The 20,519-nt window shown below is 54.6% G+C and overlaps 1 protein-coding gene across 3 annotated transcripts in view; it reads right to left on the bottom strand.

The window, feature by feature from the left end:
* The window catches only part of Gan (gigaxonin), a 56,568-nt gene that overhangs the window by 13,749 nt on the left and 22,300 nt on the right, over nucleotides 1–20,519 (bottom strand). For 2 of the 3 annotated variants that reach the window (XM_003461954.5, XM_063247705.1), the window contains exons 2-10: nucleotides 16,004–16,118; nucleotides 14,081–14,431; nucleotides 12,535–12,752; nucleotides 12,240–12,361; nucleotides 8,649–8,761; nucleotides 8,073–8,222; nucleotides 7,294–7,430; nucleotides 6,968–7,096; nucleotides 51–160 (exon numbers count right to left, since the gene is read on the bottom strand). In XM_003461954.5, the coding sequence (XP_003462002.2) occupies nucleotides 51–160; nucleotides 6,968–7,096; nucleotides 7,294–7,430; nucleotides 8,073–8,222; nucleotides 8,649–8,761; nucleotides 12,240–12,361; nucleotides 12,535–12,752; nucleotides 14,081–14,431; nucleotides 16,004–16,118 (1,445 nt within the window). The remainder of the gene's footprint in view (nucleotides 1–50; nucleotides 161–6,967; nucleotides 7,097–7,293; nucleotides 7,431–8,072; nucleotides 8,223–8,648; nucleotides 8,762–12,239; nucleotides 12,362–12,534; nucleotides 12,753–14,080; nucleotides 14,432–16,003; nucleotides 16,119–20,519) is intronic. The other variant, XM_023567380.2, reaches the window with a different exon arrangement.

Raw genomic sequence — 20,519 nt, 5'->3', positions numbered from 1 at the left:
GCTGCCCACTGGAAACATTTCAAGCAAACCACAGTGATGCTCGCTCTTACCTGTATCAAGGTCCCCAATAACATAAATACTGGCTCCTATGGGCACAGCCCCATACACGAAGGAGGAGCTGGCGGGGATGCATAAGTTCTGGTCATTAAGATAGATCCACCTGCAGGGACGAAGCCGAGACGAGGTTAAGGAACCTGGAAGGGCTGACAGGGAGCCATGATCAGATGCTAGGTGCAGAGCCAGGCTCCACCCACACTCTGCCTGGGGAAACCCGGCCTGTTAGGAGGGGCAGTGCCAGGACGCGCATGCGTGCCAGGGGCGGGGGCACGGCCATGCCGCAGCTCCCGCTGCACCAGTTATAAGGTCGTCCCCCACCGGTGGGGTGCTCTGCTCACAGCAGTGACCCGCTCCTTTCTTCTCTAAGTAGCATCCTTCCACACATAGGCCAAACTTGTTCAGCGAGAGTGCTCCGTTCTTTCCAATTGGCAGTGCATGAAAACTCCCACTGCTCAGAGCTACGCTCTTGGTATTGTCAATCTTTTAACGCACTCAGCCATTTTAAGGGTGCACTCTGTCCTAAAGACCACACTGATGTTGAGCCAGGCGTGGTGGCCCACACCTGCATCCGGAGGCACTCGGGAGGCTGCGGCAGGACTGCTGCAAGTTCAAGGTCAGCCTGGGCTACACAGTGAATTTATACAGCAAGACTCTGGAAAAACCAAAAACCAGAAACCAAAAAATTTTTTAAAAAGACCAACAATGCTGAGCCAGGCACCGCTGTATGCACTCACTGGGCACTCGGTCTCCCTCAGGAAGCGTCTGCTCCAGAGCCTCTGCATGCAGTACACCCTTCGCTGCACATGTGTATTATGAATATCCCCCCCAAACATAGTCTGCTTTTTCGTTTTCTTAATGGAATCTTCCAATGGATCCTCTTCTTCATGATTATGCTTTCTGTGTCCTAAGTAATCTCCCCCGAGCTTCAGACATTTTTCTCTTGTGCACTCTTCTGGACACTTTATGGCTTCGGCATTTCCATTTAGATCTGGGATCCATCGTGAGTGGGCTCGTGGGTAGCGTGAGTCAGAGCTCACTGTCTCCCGAGTGGAGCTGGCTGTTCCAGCACTGTTTGCTGAGGCTTTTCTCTCCCAGTGCACCGCCTTGGCGTCTCTGTTGAAAATCATTTTAACAAGCACTAAAAGGATCCAGAGCTCCGGGAAGAAAGAGCTGATTCCAGAGCTGAGGCAGAGACAGCACAAGATGTGCCTGGAGCACCATGCAGGGCCAGACGGGAAGAGCTTGAGGGCCGGCAGGCGCCCCAGGAACGGAGACAGTGCTCCCGGGCCGGGCTGGGGCCGGCTTCGTGAGGCTGGGAAGGCCAGGCCTAGATTCTCAATTCACAGAACAGAGATCCACGAGTCACTACTAACAGGAACCGATTTAGAAACTAGGTAGAAGGCGCAGCTTTTCTCTACCGAGAATCCCAATGGGTAAACGCAGACAGAGTGCGGGAGGCACAAAGTCCCCGCAGGCAAAACCACAGGCATGAGGACTGCGGCCGACACCTACCAAGGCACACGGAAGTCAGGGGCTGATAGTTTAGAGAAACAAGTTTTGCATTTGCTCAAATTATATCAAAGTTACCTACTAATTATAATGAGAAAGACACTGCCTTTCTGGTGATGAAAGCCAACAGACACCATCTCAACCACGTGAACAAGCGACCACTCCCAGATGGCACATGGACAAGGCGGTGGGTGGCTCTCAGGAGACCAAGATGCCAGCCTACCCCCAAGATCATGACTAAACCCAAATGAGACTTTCCAGGGAAGAACCTGACTGGTCACAGCAACTGCATGCATGGCAGGTCCCAGGCGGGGTCCGGAGTGGAGGAAGGTGGCAGCTGTGGGTGCCCAGTGGCCCAGGCCCGGTCACACTGTGTGGTGGACACACCCCAGTGCTGATGGCCACGCACAGTCCGCAGAGGACGGGAACGTACGGAACTCCCACACTACCTACACAGCTTTTCTACACGTGAAAAGGCTTTTCCTTTTCCTGTAGACACTGAATCCAGATTCTGACCTGCAGCACGATCCACATGGTCACAGCGGGCGGCACAGGCCCCGGCCGCCCTGTCGCTGGAACACAGGGCTCTACGGATTCGTGCTGCTCCTGGCCCGAAGTCTGCTAACCAGACAGGCCAGCACTCTTCCCAGATTACTAGGACATAAGTAGCTTCCACATTTTGATTTCTAAGAGATTTTTTGATTTGCCCCAAGTGGCAAGCAGTGCTAACTGACTGTTCCCAAGCACGCTGCCCTGACATTTCACTCCCTGAGCACTGCACACTGACCGTGGGCAGCAGTCTGCTGGGCCCGGAACTATGAATTTTGACCTCTGCTTCCCAGATCCGTCAATAAAAATGAAAATGAAGAGTTGGAAAAATGTCAAACGACAACACTGCTCACTCACACTTCAGGTTTTTGGGGCTGAACATAAATCACCAAGCCGCAGCTTTAAGTCACGGGTTGTGAGTTGCAGAAGGCCGGGAACACCCGAGCCGGGCCCGCGTGGCTCTCAGGCGGTGGGCGGCACTTGAGCACACAGGCAGCCGGGACCTGGGCTGTTGCGGCAGCTGCCTTGGCAGTGCGCCCTGGAGAGCCACGCGAGCTGACCGAACTGCTCTGGGCAGAGGACCCGGAGGGCTCGGCCATCAGGGCTCCTGGGTGAAAAGCCGGCTGAGGGGATTGGTTGAGGGATGCTGAAGGGTGAGTGAGCGGCCGCAGGCTGACTCGGGTCACGTGTTTAGCGCCCGCGGTGCTGAGTGCATTTATCACCTCACTGGCCTGGACAACTCCAGCTCAGTGTCCCCATCTGTAAGTGGGGATGCAGGCACCGTCACCAGCCTCCACGGGGTGCTGCGAGGCTGAGGTGAGGACCCGAGCAGCCCAGGACCAGAGCACTAGGCGACACGGCAAAGGCTTTCAGTCCTGGGCGCAGTGTCCTCTGGTGACTTGGAGCAGGACTGCCCGAGAGCAGAGCTGCACAATAGAGTGGGCTGCGGCAGTGAGCTGCAGAGGTGAAGGGCAGGGAAGCAGTGGGAAAGCTCCAGAGGAGGCAGCAGGCGGCTCCTATGGAGAGGAGAGGAGAGGAGAGGGGATGGGAAGGGAGGGGAGGAGAGAGGAGGGGAGAGGAGGAGAGGGGAGGGGAGGGGAGGGGGGAGGGGAGGGGAGGGGAGGAGAGGGGAGGGGGGAAGGGAGGAGGAAGGGCAAGCGTGTCTCCAGAGGCGTCTGCGTCTCAACACGGCACTGCCCCAAGTGCCAGCGAGTGACTTGGTGTGGTTGGGCCAGGCTGGGCGAGGAAAGCTGGGCCCGGTCCTCCCGGGGTCCTCCGCCTGCTGGGGCTGGGGTCCTTTCCAGCTCGTTCTCCCTTGCGTGCTTTCCCTCAGCGCGAAGGGGGAGCCAGGCCTCTCACATTAGCTATTTCCGGTTCTTCGTTCTGTGTTAGAGACGGAACCCAGGGCCTCAGGCATCCTCAGTGTGTCCCACTGCTGAGCTGTGCCCGTGGGGTGCAGCTGTGCATTCTGTAGAATCCACCGCTCTCTTCTAGTAGTAGCACCCTGGTATGGCTTCTGTCCCCCAGCGGGCCCAGGGACCCTGTGTGGCCGAGGGGCGCCTGCATCCTCCAGCTCACGCGATGCCCGAGGGCTCTGAAGCAGCTGCTTCCTCCCTCTTTTCCTCCTTCTCCCCTGGGAGCAGCGGCCAAGGCGGCAAGGGGCAGATGCCGGTGTTCTGGCCTGGGAGCAGCCGACATGGAGATGCGACCTAGGTCGCGGTGGCACAGCCAGGCCAGGGCCGGGCTGCACCGATCCGGCTTGTGTGAAGGTCCTGTACCTCTCAGTGCAATCCTGTACCTCCTGACTGACTGGCTGCGCTGTGAGAGTGCAGTTACATCCATCAGACGCCTGCACTTTTCCCAAGTGAACTGGGGGGCTCTAGCAGGTCGCCACAGCGGCCCCTTGTCTCTGATGGGGGCATCGTTTCCGCCACTGCCCCAGCACGCGGTGCTGCTCCTGGCTTCCTGTCTTGGCTGGGAAGGCCAGCCCCAGGATCTCAGCTGGCCCTTCCTGTGGTAACAGGCCCTGGCCCCAGCCAGGGAACCAACATGGGCTTCTGTCCGTTGCCCAAACGATGAACTAGACAGATCGCAACTTCAGAGTCGGCGGGACTGAGACACAAAACAGAAAGCTGGGGCAGCAAGGCTGGAGGCAGCAAACCTCAGACCTGGGCTCAGGCCCTGGACAGGAAGATGCTCAGAGGGCCCGGCACTTCCTCAGCCCAGACCCCCACATGCTGAGCAGGACACTAAGCTAAGCGCTGGCATGGACTAGTAACAGTGATGGTGGCTGGGCAGAGCCAGATGAAAACTCGTCCTTCAGGAACACAGGGAGGTGGTGGTCCCCAAGGACTGCTCTGAGGACACCAGCACAGCACCCTGAGAACGACTGTCATGCAGCAGGCTCAGCAGCGGGCAGGGCTGAGTGTGTGCAAAGATCTGCAGTGTCAAAAAGACAGGATGCTGGCTGCGGATGGCATGGGCAGGAGAGCAGGTCGAGGAGGTGCTGGGGGGACAGTGGTGTCACCAGCAGGATGGGGACATGGGGACAGAGAAAGCCTAGCTCTGGGCAGGTGTGGTTGCCACGACCCAGTAATAATTCATGGCAATTTCTTTGCTTTGCTCCTAACAGTTTTGTTTTTACTCAAAAACACAGAAAATAGTAAGACATGGCACCTTTCCAGGAAAGTTTTAACCTAAAAATAGGGAACAAAGACAGGAAAGACAAAAGATTACTGGAAAACAATCTAAATGGTCTTCGATCGAATCCAGATTGTTCATCTGGTGATAGTTTCCACGATATGCAAGGAGAGCCAGCAGGGAGCGTCTGCTGTCTCAGGAGGCGGGCTGCTCCTGGGGTTCGAGGGGCCCAGGGCCAGGCGCCTGCATCTGAGCGCCTGCCTGACACCTACTGACCTCTCCAGGCTCTGCCTCCTCCCCTGGAAGAGGACTCAGTGCAGTGCCCGCAGCTGGGAGGGCTGCTCTGCAGGCTGTGCTGGGCAGGTGCATGCAGCTGTGGAGGCCCCTGTGTGTTTAGGGGTATCTGCATTACACTAAGAGACCTTAGCGTCTCCCATTCTATTTATAAACTAACACTGGACAGCCTCAAAATCAGACTGCTGAAGGTGTGTCAGTTTTATTTGCAAGTGCTTTTAAATAGCAACAAGGAACAACACCTATGTTTAATAACGACAAATTTAAAGCAAGTAGCCGGGCGTGGTGGCTCATGCCTGTAATCACAGCATAGGGAGGCTGAGGCAGGCTGCAAGTTCAAGACCAGCCTGGGCTACAAAGTGAGCTCAAGGCCAGCCTGAACTGCAGAGTGAGCTCCTGTCTCAAAAAGACAAAAGATAAAAAAAAAAAAAAAAAAAAATCCTCCTTGCTGGAAATTTAGCTCAGCGGTGTAAGTGCCTGCCTGGCAAATGTGAGTCGTGAGTTTGATCCCTGGTACCAAAAACAAAAACAAAAACAAAAAGTATGTCAACCACAAACATGAGCCAGACTGCCAGAAAGGTAATGGTTCTGACAGTATATTGATTCTACAGGCAGACGTAAGTCCTACACAATGCGAACAGGGACAGACAGTGGCACGAACGGAAGTAAGTCAGCTTTTCCTGCAGGTGGGCTGTGGTCACGCTGGATAAGCAGGAATTCAGTCATCATGACAAGGCTGGTATAAATATTTTACCCCAAGCAAACAGGGTGCTTGTTAATGGAGCTGGACAGCTGGCCTCAATGCCGGGCAGTGCATTATGGACTGACTCACCAGCAGGGCAGTCCAGCCCCAGAGCAGCCTGCAGGAGGGTACAGTCGTCTCTGAAAACCCCGGCCCACCCTACCTAGCACACAGATGAGCTTCTCCCTCACACTCATGCATTTTCCTAAGACAGCCCACCTCTATACCTAGGAAAAAGGCTATGCAAACATCCTACATCTAAAATACACTAAAGCTCCACTGACATTTACAGTTATGCATTTCTGACCTTTTATTAACGCTTCATCGCTCTAAGCTAAAATCCAGTACTAAGGGAGTAAACACTGTGTTATGGCGCCGCCTTCTGGTGACAGCGCAGAACTATTCCAACAGAATGAGGGCACCGCAGCAGCCCCTGTCGGCAGACTGCTGTGCCCCGACTGTGCCCCCACTGTGCCACTGAAAGGCAGGAGGGGAGGGGAGGGGAGGGATCCGGGAAGACCGGTGCCGCTGCCCACCCTCTATGGCACGGGGCAGCTTGTCAGCCAAGCGGCGAGCTCAGCTACCATCTGCATCCACTCAGGGGCCGGGCCAGGCCTGACGCTCAGGTTGGATGCAGAGCCAGGGGTGCAGTGCCACCCTGCAGGAGCTCATGGCTAACACTCAGGACTCTGGGATTCCACAGGGTTGGGTCAACCAGTCACAGATCCGAGGGGGGTGGGCAGAGGTGACAAGCAGAGTTCCAGACTGGACGAGTGGTGGGAAAGGGATTTACAGCACACAGCACAGAGCTGAGTCCTGCATCTGTGGAGGGGAGGGATGGACTGTGTCTCAGCGTGAAGCGCCTGGGCTGATTGGATATTACATATTACAGAAGGCCATGTATGCTAAAATAAGGAGTCTAAGGTTTCTCCTAAAAGCTAGAGGAGTCACTGGCTTTACGCAGCTACGTGTTAGCATCTGCTCCACATCTCAGAGATACGTGTTCACAGCTTTTGTTCAAGTTACCAACACCTCCGAAGTCAATGCCTGACAGCTAGTAGCGAGGACAAAGCTGCTGAACCGTGCAGTGGAGGACCCTGAACTCAGGACTAAAAGCTGAGCCACGACCCTGAAGTGTGAGGGGAGCTGCGGACGCTACACACGGCTCGCAGTTACCTTTTAAACTCGTCGTGGTAGAACTCGGACTTGCAGGTGACCATCTCATTAACCTGGATGTCCTCACGACTTCTGACGCCCCCAAACACATACAGTTCCATGGCGACCCCGCAGGCCACGGCACCAAACCTGAAAAGCCACACAGCACAGCCGGGGTGGGCTCACGTTAATGTAGTGTGCAGTGTGTCCCGCCGCGCGGGCCTCCCTGCTCCAGGAAATGCCAGGTTGCAGAGAAGCTCGCTTTGATGGAGGAGCAAAATACCCAGGCCGGAGGCTCTGAGCCAACCACGGGAAGGGAAGCCCCGGCCCGCCTTGTGTCCACTTACCTCCTCTCTTTTAGGGGACAGATGGCAGTCCACTGCTGGGTCCTGGGATCATAACACTCCACGGACTCAAACAGTTTCCCGTAGGACCCTCCACCCATGGCGTAGATTTTCTTTTTCATAGCTGCATAGCAGCCGATCTGAAAGGAGAAAATGGTGGGTGGGGAGAGGCACCACTTATTAAAACCATCCAGCCAGACACTAGCTTAGCAAGGTGCTTGCGAAGGTGTCTGGGACGGAGCTGTTTCCAGGTCAGGGCTTGGGGTGTGATGTGTGATCAAGCACTTGTTGGCACAGACAAAGCCCTGGGTGAATCCCCAGCACGCAAGGAAAGTAAATTTGAAGGGACAGCTTCCCAGTCTCTTTCTTCACCAATATTTGAAGGTCCCAAGGTTTAGAGTCCACGGAGTAAGTGACTCGATCACTGTGGCAGTGATTTCACTGAAAGAGCACATGCCAGTACTAGAGACACACTGCCCGGCCACTGCCCTTGTGCTGTCCCGAGGCCTGACCACTCTGCTCTAAGGGGGCTAAGGACACAGAGGCTGTGCTCCGGGCGAGGCAGGCGGGGCTCCTCGCGCTCCCTGGACCCGAGCAGCCACGAGCAGGGACCCAGCGCGCTGCCCAGAGCACTGCCCAGAGCGCAGCAGGGCTGCCGCTCGCACACTGCTCCTGGCGGCTCCCAGCGCCAGCTCTCTGCACACTCTCTGTCACGTCCAAGGCGTATTTAAGAAATGAAGAAACATTAACTTTAAAATCCAGCTTGGAAACCAAGTCCTCACCTTTCTAACCATGGTCAGGTCAGGCTGCTTGGTCCAGGTTTTGGAGTAAATATCGTAACACTCCATGGAGATCAGCTCCTTGTCCCCGTCCTCCCCGCCCAAAACGTACAGCATGCCGTCTATCTCCACAATGCCGAAGTTGTGTCTTGCCTGAAAAGACATCAAAGCCCTCGGTAGGTGATGGATGATTCCGTGTCTCTGGTGACAGTTACAAGTCTCACTCTACTCCAGGCTGCCAGCGAGACCTGTCTGTGCACAGAAGGTGCGTGCCAGGGCAGCATTTCCAGGGCACGGGAGTGTGGCACGCGTGAACTTAACAGCGCGATCACTACTTGTTAACCCAGTCGGGTCCACCGGGAAGCAAAGCACCGCCTTAGGTAAGAAGAGGTTTGCGGATGCTGTTTTCATTCAACAGTGGGCATCAGTCAGGCGTCCGAGGCCACGCTGAGAGATGAGCAGACAGCAGGCCTAAGGGTCCCACAGGGGCTGGGCTGGCCACGGCCTCTTCCTAACGCAGAAGACACTAAGGTGCCACAGACAAGAAAAATCAAATGGAGAAACAAACACGGGTTTCACCTCATTCATGGGTGGCAACGCAGTCCACGTGTTGGCATCTGGATCGTACTTCTCCCCCGAGCTCAGCGTCTGCTTATTTTCATCTTGGCCTCCGAACACAAACAAAAATCCTTCTGCAAAGACCAGAAGAGACACACAAGCAACATGACACCACGTCCTCAGGCTCGGGAGCAGCACGGCACGGGGACGCGACGTTTGCAGGACCTCCACCTGCTGCAGCAGCTTTGTCTCTGGACTTGGGACCTCTGTCACATTTCATTTGCTACTCGGTGACAGAGCCAGGTCTGTGGGTCACTCTGGCCACTCTGCTTTACTCAGTAGGGCCTGTGAGGGGACTGACACCCCCACAGCACGATGGAAAGGAGCCACCGCTCCCTCAGTCACCGGGCAGCTCGGCTCAGCTCAATTTATCTGTTCTCTTCCCCAGTCTGCAGACGTCATGCGACTTCTGACCCACATTTGTCCCCAAGACCCGGAATGCTCAGAACTGGGCACCTGTGCACTTCAATTGGAAACAGAATTTAAGACCTGACTTCCTATTTTGGGAAATAGTAAAAACAACTGATTTATCTGGATAACATATTTTTCTAGTAGTGTTAGAAGTCAAGAGGATAATATGGAAAATCAGTCTGCCTGGCGGGCATCTGCCACTCTGTGACAGTTTGGGAGCGGGTACTGGGGATTGAACTCAAGACCTCATGCTTGCCAGGCAGGTGCTTTTGCCGCTGAGCTAATCCCTGGCAAGTCTGTACCTCTCAGGGATGAGAAAGAAATTTAAGTCACAGCCTGTAGCAGATGGGGCTCCAGCAGGAGAACCACTCCGAAGTTCTGCCTTGCTGTGTGGGCCAGCTGGGTCAGCGCCCACGCCCCGCAGCGCCCTGCTTGTCTAGGAAATCTCCACCCTTGCATGTGACTTATTCCAACACGGTTAGCAGTGTTTTCAGGCAGCGGGCAGAAACAAGTACAAAACTTCTGTGCAAGAAGTCCCGTCACCCAAGTCCTAAAGTCTGAACAGTCCAAGAGTTTACAATCACTGCTGCAGATAAGCTGAAATAAAATGGACAGCGGCAGCAGCAGCACTGCTCAGGTGTCACACGCTGGAACTGTCAAAGGATGGAACATCGCTGCCTGGGACACGCCAAGAGGAAAGAAGCTTCAGGGTCACTCTGGGAAAACCAAGGAGATTTGAAAAGGATTCAAAGAAAAAGTCTAATAAAAAACGCAACGGACTGGGATAATCTAGAAATAATAAAAAACCCAGTGGACTGGGATAACAGCTGATCCATCGAAGTCAGAGAACTCCTGAGGATACAGTGACTCCTCATCAGGAAGGAGGTACCCCAGAGAAGGCAGGGAGCGGAGGCCGGCGTGAGAGGGCCGGCGGGGCCGACGTGGCTTCCAAGAGCGGAGGGCGGGAGGAAGGAAACGCAGCAGAGGCACCATGCCAGGACAAAATGGACACAAGTTACTCAGAATGGATTAAAACTCAAGCCCAGTAGAGTCAAACAGCCAAAAATGCCCAAATCGGACACAATTTTAAATAAAGTATACACGCTGCAATGAAATGGTAGAGAAAAAAATCTTCAATATACCCAGAGGAAAGAAAGATTTTTTTTAGATTGACAGCTGACTTATGTAAGTGGAAAGACAACTTTAAATGGGCAGAAAAGAAAATTCTATACCCAGCAAAACTATCCTTTAAGAACAAACGCAAAACAATGATACACACAGACAAATCTGAAAAATTTTGTATCAAAAGATCCAGGTTAAAGCAAATTCAGAAGGATGAACTTCAGGGAAAAGGAAAATGATCCTACTTGGAAATTCTAGGGGTAAGGAGGAGAACAACAAACGACAAATCCAAAAAGCACTAAGTATCTGTTCATTCTTTCAGACAAAACACGTCACGAATACATATACCATGCAAACACCACTTAATAACCATGTATTTTAATATTGAAAGGCTGCTGAACATCAAAAATTCTTCTACTTAGAAGAAAAAGTGTACTAATTAACCTTGCACTTGGATAATTTGAGACACAGGTTATAATTTCTAAGGCAACTTTCCCAAAGTAATATAAAGAAGAATGTTATTTTAAAACTAGGAGGGGAAAAATTGAAAGATTAAAAAAAAGTGAAAATAAATTTTTATGAAAGGCACGAAAAGCAAGCAATACAGCAGGCTGGGGAAACAGAGGAGCTGCCCAGTCACTGCCACGTCCGCCACACAGCCGCACCCAACCCTCTGCTCACGGCTTCGCCTCTGAAATACCAGCCCACCCAGAAAACCCTCAAGGAAACAGCTGTGACGGGGCGCACGAGTGGAAATTATGGGCACGCACACACAGCAAGGCAGGACACCTCAGGGAGCTAATTCTGAAGGCGAATGGGGAAAGCAGACCCTCGTTATGTGGGCTGCACCATTCGGTCCAACAATTCACTGTCGAGAATAATTCCAGGGATTCTGAGATTCGTAAAATGATTCCACTTCTACAAAACAACACAGCTTAGCACTTTTTTCTCTTTTTTCCGGTACTAGGGACTAACCCAGGGCCTCTGCACGAGCTGCACCCCAGCCCTTTCTTCTCTTCTATTTGGAGACGGGGCCTCTCTAAGTCACCAGCTTGTCCAGGCTGGGCTTGCCCTTGCGGGCGCCCTGCCTCAGCCTCCAGAGGTGGGGTCACAGTGTGCACCCCTCCACCTGACTAGTCTTAGCCATTTTTCATGACTGGGCATGGCATAGATTTAAAAGTTTGAAAGGTGACGTTAGTGGGCAAGCAGAGACAATTCAATTAAGCACCCGGCAAGGCTGCTGACAATATCCCGGATCATGTCAAGTGGGGCTTGCTGAGCGGCCCCCGCCTGAGTGCAGGTGGAGAGGGCGGCAGTCGACTGCGGCAGGCAGCAATCGATTGTTCTGTCAGCTCCTAACGTGAGAACTTCGAGTAATTTAGGACAATCTTCAAACTTGTGAAGCTCAAGTAAGACATGCCATCTGTGGTAATACACCTTGAAGCCACTAATTAAAAGTAGAGTGGTATCTTGGTTTGTGAGCATAACTCGTTCCCTGACTGGGAAATGGCTGCGCTCATGTCTGTGCAAAGAAGATGGCCCTCCCGTGTCGTCACCCGATGCAGAGTTCACTGAAAACAGTCTTCTGAAACCCAATCAAATGCTTCTGTTCACTGAAAACAAATGCTTCTGTTTGTGAAGCAAACTGTTTGCAAACAAAGGCATGTGCGAGCACATTCTAGGGTCTCACAGGAAATGTCTGCTGCTGCACGACTGCACTGTGGCCCACCAGGCAGGGGTCCGCGGGAGGGACCCCGGGAGGCGGGCCCCCCGCCGAGGGCTTGGCCCTGCGCCACCCGGCAACTGCACACGTTCCCAGTCACAATGATCCCACTCCCGTGGGGCCACCGCTCCTTGCGGATGGTGGGAGGCCAGCCCTGACCACAGGGCTCTCTCCTGCCCCTCCTCCTGAAAGCTGGGTCCACGCAGGCCAGCTTTAAGGGTTCCGAGTGCTCCGTGGGACCCGGAAGCTACGTGTCCCTGGGCCCGGGGTCAGCTGAGAGCAGCCCTGCACGGTACCTGCAGAGAGAACGCCGTGGTTAATTCTCGGCATGCTCAGAGGGGCCAGCTCGATCCAGAGCTGCCGATTGGGGTCGTAGAGGGGGCACATGCACCGCATCACCGCCGTGGGCTTCCGTGACCTGGGGGAGAAGTAACGGACCATGGTTAGAGTTGAAGGTTCTGTTCACAACGCACCCTGCCCTTCTAGTGTGTAAGACGTTAGGAAAAGCTGACAGCCGATAAGCTTTAGCTCTGTCCCGGGGAAGCACGCCCCCACCGTCCCCCCAGCCCGCAGGGCGCCCGCCCCACGTACACGCGCTCCTCCCCGCCCACGGTCACGATGCACTCGGAGTAGCCCCGCGGCTTGAAGCTGGCCAGCATGGCCTCCCCTTGCTGCGGCTGGCTGAGCGGGATGTTGCTGCACTCTTTGACGATCTCCCGCACCAGCGGCTCGCTCAGCATCTGCTCCCGCAGGTAACTGGAGTCCAGCCCCGAGACCCACAGCGCCGACATGACGTCCTTCATGTGCACCTGGAGAGGCGGGGTAGCACGGGCCGATGCAGGGCGCCTTTGCTGACCTACAAGGGCCAGCTGCAAGGACCTGGCCATCAGGCCAGTGGCCAGTGCCAGAACCGCCAGGGTGTTCATTGCCAGCCCTCTCTCCCCACCTCCCACAGCCTGGGGAATGAGTTCAATTTTAGCAGGCAGGATGGCACACACTGCAATCCCAGTACTCAGGAGGCTGAGGCAGGACTGCTGGCAGCGGAGGCCAGACGGGGCTACAGAGTGAGCTTGGGGCTGCCCTGGACTACACAGCAAGACACTTTATCTCAGAAAACCAAAAGTTTAGTTTCAAAAAAAGTTGTCGGTTTAAATTTGTATCTGGTATCACCACAAAGTCCCCCCACCTTTCTCCCTTTTTACTGGGAATTGACCTGGGAAATGCTGAGCTACACCCCAAGCCCTTTTTTCTAACGCATTTGCTTTATTCTGAGACAGGGTCTCGCTAAATTACCAGACTTGGCTTGACCTTGCCCCTCTGCTGTCTCAGCCTCCTGCATAGCGAGGTCTACAGCATACGCCGCTGTGCCCAGTCAAGCAGACTTCTCTAAAGGGCCCCTTGTGATACGTAAACAGAGGACGACTTGCTTCCTTTGATGTTCTTACTGCACGGGGTGTGCGGAGTTCAGTGGCACTTACAGAGTACTGCATATGATAGCAGCTCAGTACAACATGCTACACTGAAGCAGTCATCGAAGAAGAACGCAGAAGAGCCAAATCTAAGGAATAATTCTGAGTACTAAATACTCACACCTGCAGCAGTCGCTTAGTGTCTAACATGTGAAATACAAATCGCATAGTTTCCGAGCCAGCTGGCGAATAGATTCTACATACGGAAAGGGAAACCCTTTAAATGGCCGGCCTTTTAAATGGCATGCTCGGGAAACTTTTCATGGATTTGAAACATCACTTTAAGGTCCATTCTTCCCTACACTGAGGAACACAAGCCCACGGTCCATGGCATGGGGTTCAGATTGCCAAGGCCGGAGAACAGCCTGGCTGCCCTGGCAACTGGCGCCCTCACACCTCATCGCTGAGGCGCAGGCCTGGCAGACGCTGGCAGGGAGCGCTAAGCAGTCAAACTAAGACCCCGATGTAAAGTGGACGAGATGCTCACCCCAATTTCAGCCCAGTTACCCAGAACAGGTAATGGTACAACGCTGCACCTGGACGTGCACTCCGAGGCCGGTCTAATGCGGGCCTGCTAGCACGGTGAGCAGCTGAGCCCCACGTCCTTGCTCCCCTCCCAGCGCCTGCCCAGTGCGGACCTGAAGATGCCGCGTTATAAATGTCGGTACCTTTCTTATCTCTGTGTCGTGCGCGATCCACCGAATCACCGCTTCAAACACGTATCGTTCGTTGCCAACATTCAGCTTCTCAAGAGAGATCACCTCTTTGAGCTTCTGCGGACTCAGCTCCAGGAACTCCTCGGTGCTGCTGACGTCCCGGAAGTGGGTCTCCAGGTACTCGGTGGCCAGGTAGTGGACGTGGTGCAGGCAGTAGTGCAGCGCGAAGTCCCGGATGCCGATGCAGTTCTCGGCCGCGATGCAGCCCTCCAGGAACTCGCAGCACAGAGCCTTGAGGTCGGTCAGCAGCAGCAGGTCTGCCGCCTGCACCACGTCCTGGATGGTGTCTTCGTTCAGCCTGATCTGTGGAGGATGCGGCACCGTACACTGCAGTGGGATGAGACACCCACCTGCGCCGCACTGCAGAACCCCGGACACTTCCCTGCTCGCAGGTCAGAGATGAGTGACTGCTGGGGATTCTCGCAGTCCCGCCTCTGGAGCTCCGGGGCTGGGGAACCTCTGACCCACATACGCAGACCCCGCCTAGCTCTTCCCGGGGCCTCCCTGCAGGGCCAGTGTGGGCGCCCCAGCCCTGCCTTCTGCGGGGGACCTCAGGCTTACACAGGACACTGGGGCCTCCAGGTACACTGACTGACCGTTCCGCTGAGTCAAGGCCACGTGTGGGCCTCAAAGCAAGGGCCCCGCTCCCCGCCTTAGGAGCCTCGCAGGAATGCCCAGGGGCTGTCCCCATGCCACGGACAGGACGGGCCCCAGGACTACCTCCTGGTGCAAATCCCTAACTGCAGATTGCTTTCCTGCACTATGAATGTTTATGCTTCCTGGGTTTTCTGCAGTTTCCTTATTGCCACTTCCCAGGGGGGCAGGGATGGGGACCCCAGAGCGCCACAGGCCCGGGGAGCACCCCGGGTCGAGGAGCACAGCAGAGCCACTGCCCGCCGCACCCCCCAGTCTGCACCAGGCGGGAGCGAAGCCTCATCACTGCCCACTGCCTGGGAGAGTGAGCAACCAACCGGAAGGCAGGCAGGATGCCGCGGAAGGAAAGCTCTTACTTCACCGGCATCTTAACTTAGCCACACGACAGCGGAGTGCCATAGACAGTTCACACGGCAGGCAGAAAACATTGGCCTGCAGCGCCACACGCTGACTGCTCTCTCCCCCAACACCTAAACGCCTGGTCGAGGAGGCAGTGAGAGCCCCCTCAGGGCTGCTTTACGTGTGAGCGGCACACTTGGGGTGTTCGCACTTCGAGGGAGACACGGCCCTTGCAGAGAAGTCAGGGGGACCAGGGGTGATAAGGCCCGAGGGACAGCGCAGGGGCCAGGCCCTCAGTGAGAGCAGGTAAAAGGCGCTTGGGGGACGCACCATCCTCCTCGCCTCACAGCTAGGGGCGGGGCAGAGGAGAGGAGGAGTCACTCCTCCCCTGGGTACCACTGCACCTCTGCGGACACACAGCTCCAGACAGCAAAGGCAAACAGGAGGAGAGGGCAGGCTGGCCGGGGAGGTGGTGCTCCAGGGGCAGCGGCACCACGGCGCCGTGACTGTGAGTGTCTGTCGCGCGCGAGTCCCCGCTCTGGGGATGATCTGCAAGGGACTCGACTTTTCCACAATGCACTGGAGACAGACCAGTACCCCAGCATGTGGACACAAGGCAAGACCAGCTTCAAGATGCAGAACACAATGGGCGGTGTGGGTCGGGGCGGGGTCATCAGTGCCTTCCTGGTCCATGCTGGAAGGTGGAGCTCAGAAGAGCAGGACCTAGACTTGGATGTGGACCCGTTTCCCTGTAGAGTGGAGCCCAGAAGGACATGTGCAGGGTGCCGTCGCCAGGAGGAGGTCCCAGCCGGAGCCCACAGTGACGAGATGGGGACGGCGTGCGGCTGCGCTCTGAACTCTGGCCCCTCCCCGGTCTCCTACCTGCCCACTGAAGATGTAATCCAGGATCTCTCGCATAACCATTACCGATATCCCTTCCAGTTCAATCTTATAAGTGGATCCATCATCTTTTGGAGGGTTATAGTTTAACTTGGTCCTAAGAAAGGGAAAAAATGAAAAATTTCTATGAAAGAACAGAAACAGCTGTAAATATTTACGCACTCAGTACTCTACAAGGCACCTCACACTCAGCAGAGTACGCATCTCTGCTGAGAAAACACAAGAAAACATGGTTTAACTTTAATTTAGATCAATATATTTTTACAGCTTTCCACTATAAAACACTGGTCTCAATGTCCAAAAACAAAGGCGAATTGTTCTGTGGCCCTATTTTCATAGTGTAAGGAGGACTCCTCACTCCCACTACCAAAGCAAAGGCTGAGCACCCACAGCCTACCCGTGCGAGGTGGTCCTCCCCAGCAATGCTGTCCTCCGCCTCCAACATCCGGAGGAAGTGTAACTTAAACCCCGTGCTGAATGTCCCCTTGCTTCTCCTTTTATTGTTGCATCCATGAAATAAGACCCACATTTTCGGGGCTGGGGATTTAGCTCAGCGGCATAAGCGCCTGCCTTGCAAGCAGGCAGTCGTGAGTTCGATCCCTGGTACTGATAAAAGACCCACATTTTCAGTTTTACACTGTGTTGAACTAGGAGTGTCACACTAACTCTGTGGTTCTCTGTTGTACACTATTCCACTTCCCACGGGTGGCCTCAACAATGGGGCGAGGGGGTGTAGCCATGCCATCTCTGTGCACAGCTCCTCTGTACGCAGTAGTTCCCCTGAGGCTGCATCATTCTCCAAGGTGGAGGATGACACTGAACGACCTCCACAACTGACAGCCCCACCCTACCCGTGGTGTGCAGAACACCTGTGGACTCACACCCCTGGGTGACCCGTGCTGACCACCGGGGGACAACCGTGCCCCGAGGCTGCCGTCTGTACTCCCGTCCCCACTGGCGCCATCTCCAGCTTCTGTGGGCACGCCTCTGTGAAGGGCCCACTTAGTTCCCGCCACGTGTTTTCCTTGAATGTGCCAGATGAAAGGTGGGAGCCTTTTACATAGCCCAGGTTACCCTGGCTTAGGGCACACTTTTGTAAAGGAGACGAACAGTCAAAAGAGCTATCTTTGTGCTACAGCTTCTTGAGCCTTAAGAACCTGTACCTCATACAGGTCTCAAAGATATTCTTGACGTTCTTTACTGAGAAAAAGGTTTTTTTTTTTTTTTTTTTTTTTTTAAAGAAAATTTAAGTGAAAAATTATTTTTTTATTTTTTGAGACAGGGTGTTATTCTGCAGCCCAGGCTGGCCTTGAACTCACAAGGAGGAGGCTGAGGCAGCCTCCTCACTGCTAGGATTATAGGGGTGCACCACCAGGCCCAGCCCTTAAGTGAAATTTAAAAAGCAACTTTGAAACACACTGTTGATACGAACTCTGTTAAACCTCAGAAAAGGCATGTTAACTGCATCCAGTAACCATGCTTCCAATGCTGATGTCTAAGGCACAGTAGTCACAGGGAGAATATCTCAGGAGCAAACATTTACATTTATTCTTTGCATTCAGCCTTCTATAATAAAGTCAGTAAAGCATCAGAATCTTAGCTGGGTGTGGTGGTGCAGTCTGCAGTAACAGCACTTGGGAGGCCGAGGAGGGAGGGTCACAAGCTCTAGGCCACCCCGTGAGTTCCAGGCCAGCCCGGACAGCAGTGAAACCCTGTCTCAACAGCAAAAACAAAGCCAGCCATGGGGCTCACACCTGTGATCCCAGCACTCGGGAGGCTGAGGGAGGAGGATCGCCAAGAGTCTGAGACCAGCCTGGACACAGGCTCTGTCTTAAACAGACAGTGAACACAAAACGAATAGGAAATAATGCTAACACTCACAAACTAGAAACCAGGTAAGAGAGTAACTGCCCTGGACTGTCTGGGGAAACAATTTCTATCAGCAGTGAGGAAAGCTTGGGGACCCCATAAAGCTTTGCACGGAGCAGCAAAACCAGCTGAAGCAGCGGACCAGCGGGTCGGAAAAGACGGCGTCCGGGCCTCCGCAGGTTCTGGGCCTGTTAGAGCGGGTGGTGGGGGTATCACGCACATTCAAGGATGTGTGAGCAGCAGTTCCCCCTCAAACACTGAAAGTAGCACTCCGACGTCTGGAAGACTCTTCAGGAGGATCTGAGCAGCCCAGGAGTACAGCCCTGACCTGCCACAGGCAGACGGTGAGCAGCTCCCACATGGAGCAAGCTGCAGACCGTGAGCTGCAGTCGGGTGCCAGGGAGGGAACTCACTACCAGGAGCAGAGGCTGCCTGCAGACTGGGGTCTCCAGATGCCTCCAGCCACCCGCAAGACAGGCACCAGCACCTTCACATGCCTGCAAACACTTTTTGGGGGGCACTAGGGGGCACTCTGGGGAAGAATGTCTTTCTGAGCCCCACTCTTAAACCGAAGGGGACTCATCAGACATCTAAGACAGAAACCAAGACTAAGAAGAAAGCGGCCTGTAGGAAGCGAAGATCAAGCACCAAGGTCACGGGAAAAGAAAGCCTCGCTGACCGAACTGGCCAGAGCGCGCCTGCCAAGGACCCGCCCAGAAACACCTTGTGCACGCGGAGCCAAGGTGGAAAGCTAAGGAAATTTCCTAAAAAGAGGAAAAAGACAAAGGCAGAAAACAGGCGAGGTGAGTTAAGAGAACTCTGGACAGTGAGGAAGCTGAGCTTCTAGGAAGCAGAAAGTCTCGCCCCCAAAAGGACGCAAGGAGGCGGCCGCGTCAGTCTCTGAGCGCATCATCATCTCGGGCAATGAGGACGGGCCCTGCAGCTCACAGAGGAGTTGGTTGGTTACGCAGGGCATGTGGGCATCGGTCAGCCTCGTGCTTGGAGATGGAAGGAAGCAGCAACGCGGGGACCACTTGGACACTCGGCAGGAAGATCATTCCCAGCTTGCATCTTTTACAGCCTGCCAGGTTACACTGAAACGTCAGGACACACAAGAGCACACAGCAAGCGACTTCACAGAGCTGTAAGACAATTTAAATGTGCCCTTGTCAACCAAGGGGCCAGTCAAGAAAGCGGAAAGCTCTGGAGAGTCTGGAAATGACAGCCAGCCCAGCAAGGAGGCCCCGCGGTACGCGGCAGCAGCGACCTCTGAGAAGGCAGCCTCGGCAGTGGCGGACCTGTAGGGGTGGAGGCTGGACAGCTTCTTTTCTCCCTGTTTAAAGCCTATGCCTGCACCTGTTTACATCAAAAGCACTGTATTTCCACTTGCTACATCCCGTGGCTTATTTGGTAACTGAAGAAAATGTTTCAGACAACTGTTAGTCAAGAGAAAATAATAGATCAAATGTGATGGTGCACGCCTGTAATCCCCAGCACTCGGGAGGCTGAGGCAGGAGGATCACCGAGAGTTGGAGGTCAGCCTGGGCTACACCAGCCCAACTGCAGTGAAACTCTGTTTCAAAAAAGATAAGAGAGACAGGCAGACAGACAGACAGAGAATAGTATCACGGTAAGAATAACACCCAAGCTCTTAATCTCTGGCTTCCAATACACTACTCTCCCTGGCAACGTTTTCCTCACGATGCCACGAGGCTTGTCACATTCAGTCCCTGTGCTTGCTACTAATGTATCGCCTCTTGCCTTCAAATCCACCCTTTTCCTGTTCTGCAAAACAGGTAGAAGCCTTTTAATACCCTTTCCTTGTCAACTGGCACTGAGTATTCCAGAGAGGGCACCGCAACACAACTCGAGGAGGAAAGGCCTTGCTGCTGCGTGGTGGCCCAGCAGCGTGTGGGCTCCGCAGTGCAGCTGTCTCTCCTGGCCTCGACCCTGGGCGGCCAGAACCTCGGTCAGGCCCCTCACGGGAGAGCCCTCAGCCACAGGGGGCGGATCACCAGTGGGGCTCTCCTGCCATCCGGGAGCCACGGTGAGCCCAGGCTCCAGTCAGCCCTGGGCGGTGGCTGCTGGCTCTGTGACTTTTCACTTTCCTTACTGTTTACTGACCAATCCTCACTGCCCACTCCGCTCCTCCAAGCAGCTTCCTTGGTTCAAGTCTCCCTGCAGCTTTTCTGTCTGGACCAGACCTGGCTGATGCAGCACTGGCCTGTGTCAGTTGGCGCTCACTAGAGAAGCAGGCTCAAAGCCACACATCCAGATATGTAAGACTGTCCAAGCCTGGCTCACAATGGCCTCCTGCAGTCGGGGTGGGCTGGGAGTACCCCGGACATTGGAAGGTCCCATCCAAGGCCTGGATCCCACCGCAGCATCCTGTGCAAGTCCGTATCAGGAGCCCGATGGGTCTGTGATGGGATGCGTTAGAGTCTGTGCTGGAAGCCAGGAGGCGACCTCCAAGCTGAAGGTGCAGGCCGGGCTCCTCCGAAGGACCACAAGCAGCCTTCCTGCTTCCTCCTCCGGCGGAGGCAGGCGGCTCTTCCGTCTTCACTAAGTCCCCTCGGCCACTCGCAGACCTGTGCAGATTCGATTTAGCTGGGTGATTCTCACTCAACAC

The sequence above is a fragment of the Cavia porcellus genome, unplaced genomic scaffold (genome assembly GCF_034190915.1).
Source record: "Cavia porcellus strain 051 isolate PalLab524CR breed Dunkin Hartley unplaced genomic scaffold, mCavPor4.1 scaffold_4, whole genome shotgun sequence".
NCBI classification, from domain to species: Eukaryota; Metazoa; Chordata; class Mammalia; order Rodentia; family Caviidae; genus Cavia; species Cavia porcellus.
Note: the sequence above shows the minus strand (reverse complement) of the source record. Positions and strands in the feature narration are given on the sequence as shown.